Raw genomic sequence first — 17699 nt, 5'->3', positions numbered from 1 at the left:
TCCCTGTACATGGTGTATACAGTGTGGGGGGCTCACTGTACACGATGTATACAGTGTGGGGGGCTCACTGTACATGGTGTATACAGTATGGGGGCTCACTGTACACGGTGTATACAGTGTGGGGGCTCTCTGTACATGGTGTATACAGTATGGGGGCTCACTGTACACGGTGTATACAGTGTGGGGGCTCTCTGTACATGGTGTATACAGTGTGAGGGATTCCTGTACACGGTGTATACAGTGTGGGGGGTCCCTGTACACGGTGTATACAGTGTGGAGGGCTCACTGTACATGGTGTATACAGTGTGGGGGGCTCACTGTACACGATGTATACAGTGTGGGGGGCTCACTGTACATGGTGTATACAGTATGGGGGCTCACTGTACACGGTGTATACAGTGTGGGGGCTCTCTGTACATGGTGTATACAGTATGGGGGCTCACTGTACACGGTGTATACAGTGTGGGGGCTCTCTGTACATGGTGTATACAGTGTGAGGGATTCCTGTACACGGTGTATACAGTGTGGGGGGTCCCTGTACACGGTGTATACAGTGTGGAGGGCTCACTGTACATGGTGTATTCAGTGTGGGGGGCTCACTGTACACGATGTATACAGTGTGGGGGGCTCACTGTACACGGTGTATACAGTGTGGGGGCTCCTTGTACACAGTGTATATAGTGTAGGGGCTCCTTGTACACAGTGTATACAGTGTGAGGGGTCGCTGTACACGGTGTATACAGTGTGAGGAGGGGTCGCTGTACACGGTGTATACAGTGTGGGGGCTCCTTGTACACAGTGTATACCGTGTGAGGGGTCGCTGTACACGGTGTATACAGTGTGGGGGGCTCACTGTACATGGTGTATACAGTGTGGGGGCTCTCTGTACATGGTGTATACAGTGTGAGGGATTCCTGTACACAATATAAACAGTGTGGGGGCTCCTTGTTCACGGTGCATACAATGTGAGGGTGTCCCTGTACAAGGTGTATACAGTGTGAGGGGGCCCTCTGTACACGGTGTATACAGTGTGAGAGCTCCATGTACATGGTGTTTACAGTGTTGGGGATCCCTGTACATGATGTATATAGTGTGGTGGCTTCTTGTACACAGTGTATACAGTGTTGGGGATCCCTGTACATGATGTATATAGTGTGGGGGCTCCTTGTTCATAGTGTATACAGTATGGGGGCTCCATGTATATGGTGTATACAGTGTGGGGTGCTCCGTGTATACAGTGTGGGAGGGTCCCTGTACACTGTGTATACAGTGTGGGGGGGTCCCTGTACACGGTATACAGTATGGAGGGGGAGATCCCTGTACTCGGTGTATACAATGTTGAGGGCTCTCTGTATGCGATGTATACAGTGTGGGGGTCTCCCTGTAAACGGTGTATACAGTGTGGGGGTCCCTGTACATGGTGTATACAGTGTGGGGGCTCCTTGTACATGGTGTATACAGTGTGAGGGATTCCTGTACACGATATATACACAATATATGTGGGGACTCCTTGTTCATGGTGTATACACTATGGGGGCTCCGTTTATACGGTGTATACAGTGTGGGGTGCTCCGTGTATACAGTGTTGGGGCTCCCTGTACATGGTGTATACAGTGTGTATGTGTGTGTGTGGGGGGTCCCTGTACATGGTGTATACAGTGTGGGGGATCCCTGTACAGTGTGTATACAGTGTGGGTGGTCCCTGTACACGGTGTATACAGTGTGGGGGTTCACTGTACGTGATGTATACAGTGTGGGGGGGGGGTCCCTGTACACAATGTATATAGTATGAGGGGTCCCTGTACACTGTGTATACAGTGTGGGGGGTCCCTGTACACAGTGTATATAGTGTGAGGGGTCCCTGTACATGGTGTATATAGTGTAGGGGCTCCTTGTACACGGTGTATACAGTGTGGGAGCTCCATGTATACGGTGTATACAGTCAGGGAGCACCCTGTACACGGTGTATACAGTGTGAGGGGTCCCTGTACATGATGTATACAGTGTGGGGGTTCCTTGTACACCGTGTATGCAGTGTGGGTCTCTGTGTATACGGTGTATATAATGTGGGAACCCCTGGTACATGGTGTATATAGTGTGGGGGCTCCTTGTACACAGCGTACACAGTGTGGGGGCTCCCTGTACCTGGTGTATATAGTGTAGGGGGGGTCTCTGTACACAGTGTATACAGTGTGAGGGGTCCCTGTACATGATGTATATAGTGTGAGGGCACCGTGTATGCAGTGTGGGTCTCTGTGTATAGTGTATATAATGTGGGAACTCCTGGTACATGGTGTATACAGTGTGGGGGCTCTGTATATACGGTGTATATAGTGTGGGGGCTCCTTGTACACTCCCAATGGTATTTACTGTTGCTATGTTCTTCTCAATTTGCAGCTCCTGAGGTTCACATCTGTCATCGGATGCCGCAGATCTGTGGGCCGGGACGCTGTGTGATACGGCAGCTGGGTTACACATGTGCATGTCACACTGGTTTCCAGCTGAACACCGAGCGTTCACGTTGTGTTGGTGAGTGAGTGTCGCTGGGGCCATCAGTGCTGTCATCGAGACTGGTGTTTATTCATCACTGGGGTCCAGTTCCAAATGGCTCAGAGACGGGATATGCTGCTTCTGGGGGTATTTAGACCAAATTACCCAAAGGGTCTAGCTTCTAGCTCCCATCCTGTGGGGTGGTGGTGGAGGTATCAGAGAGTAATTGGGAGGGGAATGGGCTGCGGAGGCTAGAGGAAGGGGGGAGGGCACTGCGAGAGTGCAGGAGGGGGGTGGGGGTCGGGGGAAGGGAGTGAGGGTACGTTGAGCTTGTGTGTGGGCCTCAGTGGGGACTTTGATTTATTTGGCCGTTTTGATTTTGAGGCGGATGGCTAAAAGTTTGTGTCTCTCCTGTAGATACTGACGAATGTAGAGTGAGACCTCGGCCCTGCCTCAATGGTCGCTGTGTGAACACAGTCGGCAGTTTCCATTGTGCCTGTTCCAAGGGGTTTTCAGCCAATTCTCACGGCACGGATTGTGTGGGTAATTAATAATTTGTCCTCACTGTAAATCCGGCAGCATGAGGAGTTTTCAACGTTTCACTCACCTCCCACCTCACAAACTCAATATCAGAAAAAAATAAATCAGGGCCATGGAGGAGTGTCTGATAGGTGACTGTGGGTGTGACAGGGTGAGACTTGGGGGTAAGCAACAGCCTTCTTAGTATTATTGCTGGGATATTTATCCAAAGACCCAGGTAATGTTCTGGAGACCCAGGTTTGCCAAGATGACAGAGGTTGAATTCAGTAAAAATCTAATGATGATGTCAAGGAAAATCCATCTAGGTTACTAATGTCCGTTAGGGAAGGGAACTGCCGTCCTTATCCAGTCTGGCCTATATGTGACTCCAGACCCACAGGTTGACTCTGAGACTGCCCTGTGGGTAATTAATGCTTTGCCTTCTCAGTTACCTCTGCATCACGAGAATGAATTTTAAAAAAAGATCAAGCAAAAGACTGGAGCTGAGAGTCCAGTAGAAAGACTTGTTGCTCATGAGGTGGCAAATGGGTTTTTGAGATTGTCACGTTTTGATGATCTGAAATCCAGAAGCTCCAAGAAAGGTTGGTAGGTCACAGAGATGAATTGATCAAAAGCTGGGATTCGGGAGAGTGGGCAGAACATCATTGTTACAGAAAGAAGAATAAAAATATTCGCCATCTGAACATGAAGAAAATGAAGGTAGAGCATCAGACCTCATGCCTACACTCCCAGAACCACTTGTGAACACTCTCCACTGTCCCTCCCTCTCTCATTCTGTCTCTCTGTCTCTCTCTCTCGTGCTCTCTCTCTCTCTCTGTCTCTCTCTCTCGCTCTGTCTCTCTCTCGCTCTGTCTCTCTCTCTCATTCTGTCTCTCTGTCTGTCTCTCTCTCTCATGCTCTCTCTTTCTCTGTGTGTCTCTCTCTCTGTCTGGCTCTCTCTCTCTCGCTCTGCTTCTTTGTCTGTCTCTCTGTCTGTTTCTCTCTCTCTCTCTTTCTGTGTCTCTCTTTCTCTCTCTCTCTCTGCCTGTCACACACACACACATTCTGTCTTGTTGATGATATTTAGATTGATCTGGATGGCAAATTTCTAAATTCAGTCTGTTCTCCCTACTTTTTGCACCTTTTCAGATATTGATGAGTGTCTGGATATTTCCACCTGTCCAAATGCAGAGTGTGTGAATTCAGTGGGGTCATACCGCTGTCTGCCCTGCCCAAATGGCTACAGAATCCAGAATCGCAAGTGTTCAGGTAATGAGGGCCTTGACTTTACTTAAAGCCTGAAACCAAATAATGGTAACAATATCCAGAGACAGGAGGGAAATGCACCATCAAGCACTCCCAGGACAGGGACAGCACGGGGTTAGATACAGAGTAAAGCTTTCTCCACACTGTGCACCATCAAACACTTCAAGGACAAGTTATAGCATGGGGTCAGGTAGAAGGTTAATCTCCCACTCTCCTGTTGCAAGATTAACACACATCTTTATCATTAATATTATTATTGTTAAGCCATTGTACTGTCAGGCCACATGGCAGCCTAGCTCCCTGTTAGATGTACTCCCACGCTATGAAAGAAGCAATCAGAAGTCAGGGTTAAACTCTGCCCAGTGCAGCCTGATTGGTTATCTATCGTTACAGATATCGACGAGTGTGCAAATGCTGCACCGTGTGGGAATTCTGGAAGATGTGTCAACACTGAGGGCTCGTACCAATGTGACTGTAACCCTGGATATCGGCAAAGTGCTGACGGCAATCGATGTGCAGGTTTGACTCAGACTGACAATGTCCCAGAGCTCAGTAAACTGAGGCTGTGCTCAGCTGTAGAAGATTTGAAACCAATACTGAAATATCTGCAGTTTCTTCCAGCATTCCAAAACATTCTGTGCACAGAATTGAATGAGGTCTTTGCTGAACTTAGTAATGATTGGTGGGATCCTGCTGGGCACAATTGTCTGATTGCTCAATTACCAGAGTGGTTACACTTTTGTAATAATGTGTTTGCTGTAGAGCTACTGATACATCCTGAGCATGTAAAAGGAGCGACAGAAATGCATGTTTCTCTTGCTGTGGAATGATCATTGTGAGCGCTTGCACAGTTCAGCTGAGTTGGTTCTGGAATATACATTTCTCTGTCAGAAACCTGCCTTTAAATGTGGAAAATGAATAATTGCCATGAGGTGCAGAGGCATCTTTATAAATCAAAGAATAGTTTCAGCAAAAAGGGGACATGAGATAGCTTTGGCAAATAGAGTTAAGGAAAATCCAAAGGGTTTTTACAAATACATTAAGGACAAAAGGGTAACTAGGGAGAGAATAGGGCCCCTCAAAGACCAGCAAGAAAGCCTTTGTGTGGAGCCACAGAAAATGGGGAAGATACTAAATGAGTATTTTGCATCAGTATTTATTGTGAAAAAGGATATAGAAGATATAGACTGTAGGGAAATGGATGGTGACATCTTACAAAATGTCCAGATTACAGAGGAGGAAGTGCTGGATGTTTTGAAACGGTTAAAGGTGGATAAATCCCCAGGACCTGATCAGCTGTACCTTAGAACTCTGTGGGAAGCTAGAGAAGTGATTGCTGGGCCTCTTGCTGGGATATTTGTATCATCGATAGTCACAGGTGAGGTGCTGGAAGACTGGAGGTTGGCAAATGTGGTGCCACTGTTTAAGAAGGGTGGTAAAGACAAGCCAAGGAACTATAGACCGGTGAGCCTGACCTCGGTGGTGGGTAAGTTGTTGGAGGGAATCCTGAGGGACAGGATGTACATGTATTTGGAAAGGCAAGGACTGATTAGGGATAGTCAACATGGCTTTGTGCATGGGAAATCATGTCTCACAAACTTGATTGAGTTTTTTGATGAAGTAACAAAAACGATTGATGAGGGCAGAGCAGTAGATGTGATCGACATGGACTTCAGTAAGGTGTTCGACAAGGTAATCCCATGGGAGACTGGTTAGCAAGGTTAGATCTCATGTAATACAGGGAGAACTAGCCATTTGCATGCAGAACTGGTTCAAAGGTAGAAGACAGAAGGTGGTGGTGGAGGGTTGTTTTTCAGACTGGAGGCCTGTGACCAGTGGAGTGCCACAAGGATCGGTGCTGGGTCCTCTACTTTTTGTCATTTACATAAATGATTTGGATGCGAGCATAAGAGGTACAGTTAGTAAGTCTACAGATGACACCAAAATTGGAGGTGTAGTGTACAGCGAAGAGGGTTACCTCAGATTACAACAGGATCTGGACCACCTGGGCCAATGGGCTGAGAAGTGGCAGATGGAGTTTAATTCCCCTATTACTTAAGTTCAGGATTCCATACACTTTTTAACCAAGCTCTCAATCTTTTTGATAGCTTTTTGTGATCTGGATATATAAACACCCAGAATTCTTTGCTCCTGTAGCCATTTCAGAATTGTACTCATTATTTTAGATTGTCTCTCTGCGTTCCTCTGCAAACATGAATCTCTTTACAGTTTCTATGTGTTAAATTTTATCTGCCACTTATCTGCCCATTCCAGCACAGGGCTGCCTACGTCCTCTTTACATCTATTACTCTCCTCCTCACGGTTCACAGTGCTCACAAACTTGTGTTCTGTGTAGTTGTGCCCTATGCACCCAAGGACTAGGTCATTAATGTCGGTCAGCAAAAACAGGAATCCTAACACTGGCTCCTAACACTGTGTAATGTCCTCCTGTCTACTGTTCAAATATTTCCCATCACACTCTGTTGGCCATCACTAGAGCAATTCCATGGTCATGTTACTGCTGTCCCTGATATTCCATGAGCTGTAACTTTGCTGTCAGGTCTGTTGAGTCACACTCTATCAAATGCCTTTTGGAAATCCGTGTGCAACACATCAATGATGTGACCCTCAATAACACCCTCTGTTACCTCATCCAAAAACTCAATCACATTGCCTTAACAAATGTGTGTTGTCTTTCATCTTTTAATTTGAATTTATCCAAGTAACTGTCAATTTTACATCAAAATAGCTTTTCTAAAAATGAGTAAAGTAAAAGAGCTCTGTGGATTTACTGTGAGATTTTGTTTATGGTTTTTCAGATATCAATGAATGTTTTGAGGGAGATTTCTGTGCTCCATATGGGGAATGTCTGAATAGTGTTGGATCCTACACCTGTCTCTGTGCTGAGGGATTCACTACATCTGCTGATCTCTCCACCTGTCTCGGTGAGACACCCACATTATCCAGCATTTATTCCGTTACATGAATTTTAATATTTCTCTATTAATGTCTCTCTCCTGCTTTCACTCCATTCTCCCACTTCATTATGAGAATTCTTTCTCCCTCCTCTCTCTCTCTTTCTCTGTCCTTCTCTCCCCAACTAATGCCTTTCTTTTGATTCTCCCTCCCTCTATCTCATACTTTCCTCTCCCTCCATTCTTGTTGGTTTTGAGTTTTCCTTTGCTTTTGTTTGCCAGGAATTCTAACTCTGGGTTGTTCCCTGATTAGCCTTTTCTGAGTTCCTGCATCTTTGCTTCTCTGTGTGGGTCCTTCAACTTAAAAAAGGGAAGTCTGTTAAACATGGGGATTGTATGAAGTCACCATTTAGCTTTTGGTGTCTCTGTTCCTCTGACTTTCTCTTTCTCTCACTCCCCATTTTACTATTTTCTCCCAATCTTCACTCCTGTTCTTTCATTTTTCCTCTGTCTCCCTTCCTTCTAATTTTTCTGTGTTCTCTGTTTCTCTCTCTCTGTCCTTTCTCTTTCCCCTATCTCCTGTTCTCACTATGTTTCCCTAAATGTGTCTCTCCCACCTCTACCTCCCTCTGCCCCTCTCCCATCTTTCTATTTCTCCCTTTCTCTCTGTCTCTCAATGCTTCTTTTTCCCTGCTCTCCTCCCCTCACCTCCCTCTCGAATTTCCCCGTCATTAATCCATTTCTCGGTGTTCCTTTCATTCCTGTTAGATGTTAATGAGTGCACACGGCCAGGTGTCTGTGATCGTGGGAGCTGCACCAATACAGTTGGGTCATTTGAGTGTGTGTGTGAGCCTGGATTCCTAGTTGATGAAGATCGATCCCAGTGTTTTGGTAAGTGTCTGACCTTTCCTCACCCAGGGGTTTAGCAGCTTTTCCACCGATGTTTCTACTGACTACTCTGTGTTTTCAGTGTTAGTTTTGCAACCTCACTGGATCCATTGTCCACTGGGTTTCACCCCACTGCATACTGACTCTCCTGGATTCCTCCCCACTCTCTCATACCCATACAATTCCATTCTCTCTCTTTGCCTCACATGCACATGCGCTCTCTCACATGCACATACATTCTCACACTTGTTAACGGATCCTCTTGGAAGGAGCGATGGCAGTATGGTTGAATTTAGAATACAGATGGAGAGTGTGAAGATAAAATCCAATACTACGGTCCTGTGCTTAAACAAGGGAGACTACAACACGATGAGGGAGGTGTTGGCTAAAGTAAACTGGAAACAAAGACTATTGTGGGACAGGTGACGAGCAGTGGAGGACTTTCAAAGCAATTTTTCGAAGTGCTTAGCCAAAGTATATTCCGGTAAAAAGGAAGAACTTTAAGAAAACGGGTAATCTGCCATGGGTGTCTAAGGAAATAAGGGAGGCTAGCAAATCCCCCCCCCCGTGAGAACATTCTGCACCCTCTCTGAGACATCCTTGATCCTGGCACCAGGGAAATAACACACTATTCTGCTTTGTCTCTGCTGGCCACAGAAAGGTCTGTTTGTACTTCGGACTACAGAATCCTCAAACAGAATTGATCTCTTGGAAGCTGACATACCCCTCGTTGCATTAGAGCCAGTCTCAGTACCAGAAACTTGGCTGTTTGTGCTACATTCCCCTGACAATCCACCACTCCCTACATTTTCCAAAACAGCATACCTGTTCGAAATGGGTATATCCACAAAAGACTCCTGCCCTAGGTGCCAACCTCTCCTACCCTTCCTGAAGTTAACCCATCTATGTGACTGTATCTGAGACTTTCTCCCCTTCCTATAACTGCCATCCATCACGTACTGTTGCTGTTGCAAATTCCTCATCGCTTCTAACTGTCTCTCCAACCGATCCACTCGATCTGATAAGATTCGCATCCAACAGCATTTATGGCAGATATAATCCGCAGTAACCATTAAACTTTCTATAAACTCCCACATCTGACAAGAAACACATATCACTGCAAAGGCCATTTTTGTTCCTTCACAATCTACAGACCCAGAAAATAACACCACAAACACTGCCCCAGGTTAAATTAAGAGCTATGGCTTATATTTTAAATTTAATCATGAGACTTATCTCCAAAAACGGGCCAGCAAGAGGTCATTGTCCACATTGGAACCAACGATATAGGAAGGGAAAAGGTTGAGATTCTGAAGAGACATTACAGAGAGTTAGGCAAAAATTTAAAAAGGAGGTCCTCAAGGGTAGTAATATCTGGATTGCTCCCAGTGCTACGAGCTAGTGAGGGCAGGAATAGGAGGATAGAGCAGATGAATGCATGGCTGAGGAGCTGGTGTATGGGAGAAGGATTCACATTTTTGGATCACTGGAATCTCTTTTGGGGTAGAAGTGACCTGTACAAGAAGGGGGAGGGGGGCAGTGGGACCCAGGGAGATAGTGAGGAAAGTGATCGATCTGAGATGGGTACAACTGAGAACAGAAGTGAGTCAAACAGTCAGGGACAAGGTAGGACTAATAAACTAAACTGCATTTGTTTCAATGCAAGGGGCCTAACAGGATGAACTTAGGGCATGGTTAGGAACATGGGACTGGGATATCATAGCAATTACAGAAACATGGCTCAGGGATAGGCAGGACTGGCAGCTTAATGTTCCAGGATACAAATGCTACAGGAAGGATAGAAAAGGAGACAAGAGAGGAGGGGGAGTGGCATCTTTGATAAGGGATAACATTACAGCTGTGCTGAGGGAGGATATTCCCGGAAATACATCCAGGGAAGTTATTTGGGTGGAACTGAGAAATAAGAAAAGGATGATCACCTTATTGGGATTGTATTATAGACCCCCTAATAATCAGAGGGAAATTGAGAAACAAACTTGTAAGGAGATCTCAGGTATCTGTAAGAATAATAGGGTAGTTATGGAGGGGATTTTAACTTTCCAAACATCTCTATGACTCTGTGACTCTATGAAATTAAAAGAAAAGGCACACAAAGTGGCCAAATTTTCAGTGGGATACTAGAAGATTGGGAAAGCTTTAAAGGCCAACAGAACGCTACAAAAGGAGCTAAAGAAAAAAGTAAGATAGAACATGAGAAAAACTAGCACAGAATGTAAAGATAAATCGCAAAAGTTTCCATAAATATATAAAATGAGTAAGAGTGGCTAAAGTAAATATTGGTCCTTTCGAGGATAAGGGACATGATGAAATGGACGAGACATTGAATAGGTTATTTTGTGTCTGTCTTCACAGTGGAAGACACAAATAACATGCAAGTAATTAATAAAGGGATGGAGGTCGGTGAGGACCTGGAAACAGACATTATCACGGAAGATATCGTGTTGGGAAAGCAAACAGAGCTAAGGATAGACAGGTTTCCTGGCCCGAATGGAATACATCCCAGGGTACCAAAAAAGATGGCAGGAGAAGTAGCAAGTGCACTTATGGTAATTTTCCAAAATTCGCTGGACTCTGGAGCAGTTCCAACAGATTGGTGTCACATTTGCTTTTTCCCACTGTTTAAAAAAGGGAGGTCGACAAAAGGAGGGGAATTATAGACCTGTTAGCTTAACTACTGTAGTGGGGAAGATGCTTGAGTTTATTATCAAAGAAGCAATAGTAAGGTATCTGAACAGAAATTGTCCTGTTGGGTAGATGCAACATGAGTTCATAAAGGGCTTGCTTAATTATTCTTTTGGAATTCCCTGAAGACATTTCAAACAAGGTGGACAAGGGGGACCCAGTGGATGTGGTGTACCTAGATTCCCAAAAGGCCTTTGACAAGGTGCTGCACAAGAGGTTGCTGCATAAGGATGCATGGTGTTAGGGGTAAAGGATTAACGTGGATAGAGGATTGGTTGACTAACAGGAAGCAAAGAATGGGGATAAATGAGTACTACTCTGGTTGGCAATCAGTGAGTACTGGTGTGCCTCAGGGATCGGTGTTGGGACTGCAGTTACTTTCAATTTATATTGGTGATTTGGAGTTGGGGACCACGCATATAGTGTCAAAGTTTGCAGATGACACTAAGATGAGTGGCTGAACAAAGTGTCCAGAGGACTGGGAAACATTGCAGAAGAACATAGATACTTTAAGTAAGTGGGCAAAGGTCTGGCAGATGGAATACGATGTTAATAAATGTGAAGTTATACATTATGGTAGGAGTAACAGTAAAAAAGATTATTACTTGAATTGTAAAAAGTTGCAGCATGCTGCTGTGCAGAGGGACCTGGGTGTCCTTGTGCATGAGTCACAGAAGGTTGGTCTGCAAGTACAAGTAATTGGGAAGGCAAATGGAATTTTGTCCTTCATTGATAAAGGGATGGAGTTTAAAAACAGAGAGGTTATGTTGCAGCTGAACAGGGTGCTGGTGAGGCCACACCTGGAGTACTGTGTGCAGTTTTGGTCTCCTTGGGAAGGGATGTACTGGCACTGGAGGGGGTGCAGAGGAGGTTCACCAGGTTGATTTCGGAGTTGAGGGGGTTGTTTTATGAGGAGACGCTAAGTAGATTGGGATTATATTCATTGGAGTTTAGAAAAATGAGGAGGGATCATGTGGAAGTATATAAAATTAGGAAGGGAATCGATAAGATAGACGCCAAGTGTAACAAGGTCAAGAGGGCAGAATCTCAAAATTAGGGGGAACAGATTTATGACTGAATTGAGAAGGAACTTGTTCACCCAGAGAGTTGTTAATCTGTGGAATTCCCTGCCAAGTGAAGTAGTTGATGCTAATTTAGCAAATGTTTTTAAAGCCAAGATTGATAATTTTTTGAAAGAATCAAGGGTCATGGTGAGTGGGTGGGTCAGTGGAGCTGATTCCATCAAGAGTCATGGGTCAAGGGTCATAGTGAGTGGGCGGGTCAGTGGAGCTGATTCCATGAAAAGCTCAGCCATGATCTCACACGTGCACACTCTCTCACACGTGCTTGGAACTAGGTTTTCTATGAAGCAATCTTCAGGCCCACACAGTAACCCTTCTCTACCTGCCTACTGAACTTTGATCAGTTATAAACTTTGACTGACTGCACCCAGAAATTATTTTGTGTCTCACTATGTCTCTTTTCTTTTTGTATAACAGATCTGGATGAGTGTGTTGAATATCCAACCATCTGTGGTAGCAAGCGATGTGAGAATACTGCTGGCTCCTTTCTGTGTATCACTGACTGTAGTGAAGGATTTGAGCTCAGTCCTGCTCAGGACTGCATTGGTGAGTTGTCCCTGATCCCCAGGTCAATATAAACAGCTGAATGTCTTGCCAAAATTTCTGCAAAGGATGTTGTGTTGATTTGTGTTTGAGTTTTGTTATTACTGATATACAACAATGGGATACTTCACTAAACATGGTCAGGGCTGAGGGATGGACATGGCGATATGACGAACCTCTCATGTACCATTCATCCTAGCTCCAAATACCCCTTCTCAGTGAGACTGAGGTGTACACCCCAGTGCATCATGGATAGTGGGAGTATACGCAACTCTGTTCTCTACTCAATCCCACACCCACAATTTCTCTGACCCTGTCTTCTGGCATGTTCCCATGAAACTCCACACAAGCTCAGAGAGAAACTATTGTCTTCTATTTTTGGGGGATATGGGCATCATTGTCTGTGCCTAGCATTTACTTCCAATCCTTATTGCCCCCTGAGAAGATCTTTATAAATGATCTAGAGGAAGGACTTGAAAGCTGGGTAAGCAAGTTTGCGGATGACACAAAAGTCGGTGGAGTTGTGGATAGTGAGGAAGGAAGTGGTAGGTTACAGCGGGATATAGATAAGTTGCAGAGCTGGGCGGAAATGTGGCAAATGGAATTCAATGTAGCTAAGTGCGAAGTCGTTCACTTTGGTAGGAATAACAAGATGATGGATTACTGGGCTAATGGTAGGCTACTTGGTAGTGTGGATGAGCAGAGGGATCTTGGTGTCCATGTACACAGATCTCTGAAAGTTGCCACCCAGGTAAATAGTGCTGTGAGGAAGGCATATGGTGTACTGGGCTTTATTGGCAGAGGAATTGAGTTCCTGAGTCCTGAGGTCATGTTGCAGTTGTATAAGACTCTGGTGAGGCCTCATCTGGAGTATTGTGTGCAGTTTTGGTCGCCATACTATAGGAAGGATGTGGAAGCTTTAGAACGAGTGCAGAGGAGGTTTACCAGGATGTTGCCTGGAATGGTAGGAAAATCTTATGAGGAAAGGCTGAGGCACTTGGGGCTGTTCTCATTGGAGAAGAGAAGGTTTAGGGGAGATCTGATAGAAGTGTATAAGATGATTAGGGGTTTAGATAGGGTAGATACTAAGAACCTTTTACCGCTAATGGAGTCAGGTGTTACTAGGGGACATAGCTTTAAATTAAGGGGTGGTAGGTATAGGACAGATGTTAGGGGTAGATTCTTCACACAGCGGGTTGTGAGTTCATGGAATGCCCTGCCCGTATCAGTGGTGAACTCTCCTTCTTTATGGTCATTTAAGCGGGCATTGGATAGGCATTTGGAAGTTATTGGGCTAGTATAGGTTAGGTAGGATTCGGTCGGCGCAACATCGAGGGCCGAAGGGCCTGTACTGCGCTGTATCCTTCTATGTTCTATATGTTCTAAGGTGTGGGTGAGCTGCCTTCTTGAACAGCTGGAGTCCATGTGCTGAAGGGTGGCCCACAATGCCCTTAGGGAGGGAATTCCAGGATTTTGACCCAGTGACACTGAAGGAACAGTGATATATTTCAAAGTCAGGATGGTGAGGGGCTTGAAGGGGAACTTGCAAGGATATGTTGTTCCCATGTATCTTCCTGTATTAAGGCATGCTCCCTTGCCTTTGTCCTTATCAATGGAAATTGCTCTGAGTTTGGAAGATGTTGTCTAAGCCTTAGTGAATCTCTGCAACATTTCTTGTAGATGGTACACACTGCTGCTTCCGAGTGTCAGTAGTAGAGGGAGTGGGTGCTTGTGGATGTGGTGCTAATCAAGCATCTGTTTTGTCCTGGATGGTGTCAGGCTTCTTGAGTATTGGAGCTGCACCCATCCAGGGCAAGTGGGGAGTATTCTATCACACTCTTGACATGTGCCTTGTACAGGCTTTGGGGAGTCAGGAGATGAGTTACTCACTGCAGGTTTCCCAACCTCTGACCTCCCTCGTAGCCATGGTGTTTATGTGGAAAGTCCAGTTCAGTTTCTGGTCAGTGGTCTGTCTTCTGACTCTTCATATCAAAATGCATGGCCTGACACTTTTTGGCAGACAGTTAGAGTGAGAGAGATTCCTGATAGGCCTGGGATGGGAAGAGTCCATCGCTATCGATGGTCCCAGACCTTGTTACATGTACAATGTCAACATTACCATAGTAACTCAGGCGCCTTGAGAGGGCAGAGCCGATATGGATCTGAACAACATGGGATTTGGTCCCCGTTCTGAATCTGGAGAATAGGGACCTGTTTTTAAGCAGAGAACTCCTGACTTTTACTACAGGCCTGGCCAGTGAATGAGCATTCTGAGTGCTGATGGTCTCAATTGTGGCTGTAATTAGATGAGTCTGTGCTGGAATCATCTCCAGGTTTGTGCTGTTCAAGCGCAACTAATGGTGACGTGGATCTGAGAGCTTGTTTGAAAAGAAAGGGAGGAAATCCCAGTTCCACAAATAGGATCCCAACCATCGGCTGTCAAACTGAAGGGACCATATCACTGCAAACTGAGAATAATTCAATTGAGTTTGCAAAGCGGAAATTTTTTTTGTGTGGGAGAGGGCAGGGAGAAAGAATGGAAGAATGTGAAGCGTGTGATAGAGAGGAGGGAGGGGGGAGAATGGGAATGGTGGTGTGACCTGGGGGAGGAGCAGATTGGAGTGGGGATCAAATAGGAAAGAGGGAATAGGAAAAGGGAAAGGAGGAGGGAGAGAGAAAGTAGAGGAGCTTGGACCTGAGCCAGGATCTGGGGATATAAAGTTCAGCCTTTGTTGATCATTACATTGTGTACTGCCTCAGAGACAGACTTAAACCAAATCTGACACCAAAGTCTCACGACAGTGACCATGTTTCCTGTAAATCCTCTTGGAGTTACTATTCAACTGAGGGTGCTGCACTAAAGATTAAAACTCTCAACATTCTTTGAGAGAGCAGTAGGAGCCATCACACCCCATTGAAGACAAGTTGTCCCTCCCCACGTATTGTGGGCGGCACGGTGGCACAGTGGTTAGCACTGCTGCCTCACAGCACCAGAGACCCGGCCGACTGACTGTGTGGAGTTTGCACATTCTCCCCGTGTCTGAGTGGGTTTCCTCCGGGTGCTCCGGTTTCCTCCCACAATCCAAAAGATGTGCAGGTCAGGTGAATTGGCCATGCTAAATTGTCCGTAGTGTTAGGTAAGGGGTAAATGTAGGGGTATGGGTGGGTTGCGCTTCGGCGGGTCGGTGTGGACTTGTTGGGCCGAAGAGCCTGTTTCCACACTGTAAGGAATCTAATCTAATCTAATATCGGCTTCCTGTGCTTGAATGGGACTTGAATTTTCTATTTTTGATCATAAATGTCCCTTGCTCTTTTCCCCTCTGTCCAGTTGGAATGTTAATTGATTTCTATGCAAAGTCTTTGATTATTCCTGCAGAATCCTGAGAAAACACCTCCTTTAAACTCAGGAGCTCCTGATGAACTGCACCAAGACTGTGTCAGGACAAAGGCAGAGTCCAGAGGCAGAAGCTAGTAATGGGCAGCCCAGCAAGAACAATCAAATTCAGACACAAACTTGTGGAAATGTCAGGCTGTGGTCCAGCCAGAGCGACTCTGCCAGTGCGGCCCAGCTAGAGTGACTCTGCCAGTGCGGTCCAGCCAGAGCAACTCTGCCAGTGCGGCCCAGCCAAAGTGACTCTGCCAGTGCGGCCCAGCCAGTGCGGCCCAGCCAGAGCGGCTCTGCTAGTGCGGCACAGCCAGTGCAGCCCAGCCAGAGTGACTCTGCCAGTGTGGCCCAGCCAGAGCGGCCCAGCCAGAGCAACTCTGCCAGTGCAGCCCAGCTAGTGCAACTCTGACAGTGTGGCCCAGCCAGAGCAACTCTGCCAGTGCGGCCCAGCCAGTGCAACTCTGCCAGTGTGGTCCAGCCAGGGCAACTCTGCCAGTGCGGCCCAGCCAGAGCGACTCTGCCAGTGCAACTCTGCCAGTGTGGTCCAGCCAGAGCGACTCTGCCAGTGTGGCCTAGCCAATGCTACTCTGCCAGTGTGGCCCAGCCAGAGCGACTCTGCTAGTGCGGCCCAGCCAGAGCGACTCTGCCAGTGTGGCCCAGCCAGAGCGGCTCTGCCAGTGCGGCCCAGCCAGAGCGACTCTGCCAGTGCGGCCCAGCCAGAGCGGCTCTGCCAGTGTGGCCCAGTCATTGTGGCTCTGCCAGTGCAGCCCTGTCAGTGTGACACAGTGAGTGTGTTATCTGTATAAGTGAGTGAACTGTTTTCTTTGCCATCTCCCACAGATATCGATGAGTGCGTCAATGCCACGGTCTGTGGGTTGAATGCATATTGTCAGAATGTGGCTGGTTCCTATCAGTGTCACTGTGACCAGGGCTACCATATGACATCAGATGGCTCACGGTGTGTGGGTAAGTCACATGGCTGTGGTCAAACCGACAGTAAATGGGAGTTCCTGACCCATTCCAGCTGTGACTGACTGTGTGGACAGTGCAGGGAGCTGAAAATGAGTTGCTGGTTAAAGCACAGCAGGTTAGGCAGCATCCAGGGAGCAGGAAATTCGACGTTTCGGGCCAGAGCCCTTCATCAGGAATGAGGAGAGGGTGCCAGGCAGGCTAAGATAAAAGGTAGGGAGGAGGGACTAAGGGGAGGGGCGATGGAGATGTGATAGGTGGAAGGAGGTCAAGGTGAGGGTGATAGGCTGGAGTGGGGTGGGGGTGGAGAGGTCAGGAAGAAGATTGCAGGTTAGGAGGGTGGTGCTGAGTTCGAGGGAATCGACTGAGACAAGGTGGGGGGAGGGGAAATGAGGAAACTGGAGAAATCTGAGTTCATCCCTTGTGGTTGGAGGTTTCCAGGCGGAAGATGAGGCGCTCTTTCTCCAACCGTCATGTTGTTATATTCTGGCGATGGAGGAGTCCAAGTACCTGCATGTCCTTGGTGGAGTGGGAGGGAGAGTTAAAGTGTTGAGCCACGGGATGGTTGGGTTGGTTGGTCCGGGCATCCCAGAGGTGTTCCCTGAAGCGTTCCGCAAGTAGGCGGCCCGTCTCCCCAATATAGAGGAGGCCACATCGGGTGCAGCGGATGCAATAGATGATGTGTGTGGAGGTGCAGGTGAATTTGTGACGGATATGGAAGGATCCCTTGGGGCCTTGGAGAGAAGTAAGGGGGGAGGTGTGGGCGCAAGTTTAGCATTTCCTGCGGTTGCAGGGGAAGGTGCCGGGAGTGGAGGTTGGGTTGGTGGGGGGTGTGGACCTGACGAGGGAGTCACGAAGGGAGTGGTCTTTGCGGAACGCTGATAGGGGAGGGAGGGAAATATATCCCTGGTGGTGGGGTCCGTTTTGAGGTGGCGGAAA

At 46.8% G+C, this 17699-nt stretch overlaps 1 protein-coding gene across 1 annotated transcript in view; it reads left to right on the top strand.

The window, feature by feature from the left end:
• LOC132836795 (latent-transforming growth factor beta-binding protein 1-like) overlaps positions 1–17699 on the top strand; it is a 97285-nt gene that overhangs the window by 53954 nt on the left and 25632 nt on the right. The window contains exons 10-17 of the mRNA XM_060856265.1: positions 2398–2529; positions 2908–3033; positions 4159–4278; positions 4669–4794; positions 7095–7220; positions 7959–8081; positions 12281–12409; positions 16632–16757. Coding sequence (XP_060712248.1) covers positions 2398–2529; positions 2908–3033; positions 4159–4278; positions 4669–4794; positions 7095–7220; positions 7959–8081; positions 12281–12409; positions 16632–16757 — 1008 coding nt within the window. The remainder of the gene's footprint in view (positions 1–2397; positions 2530–2907; positions 3034–4158; positions 4279–4668; positions 4795–7094; positions 7221–7958; positions 8082–12280; positions 12410–16631; positions 16758–17699) is intronic.

Source organism: Hemiscyllium ocellatum, chromosome 47 (genome assembly GCF_020745735.1).
Source record: "Hemiscyllium ocellatum isolate sHemOce1 chromosome 47, sHemOce1.pat.X.cur, whole genome shotgun sequence".
NCBI lineage: Eukaryota > Metazoa > Chordata > Chondrichthyes > Orectolobiformes > Hemiscylliidae > Hemiscyllium > Hemiscyllium ocellatum.
This window is presented reverse-complemented; position numbering and strand designations above follow the sequence as displayed.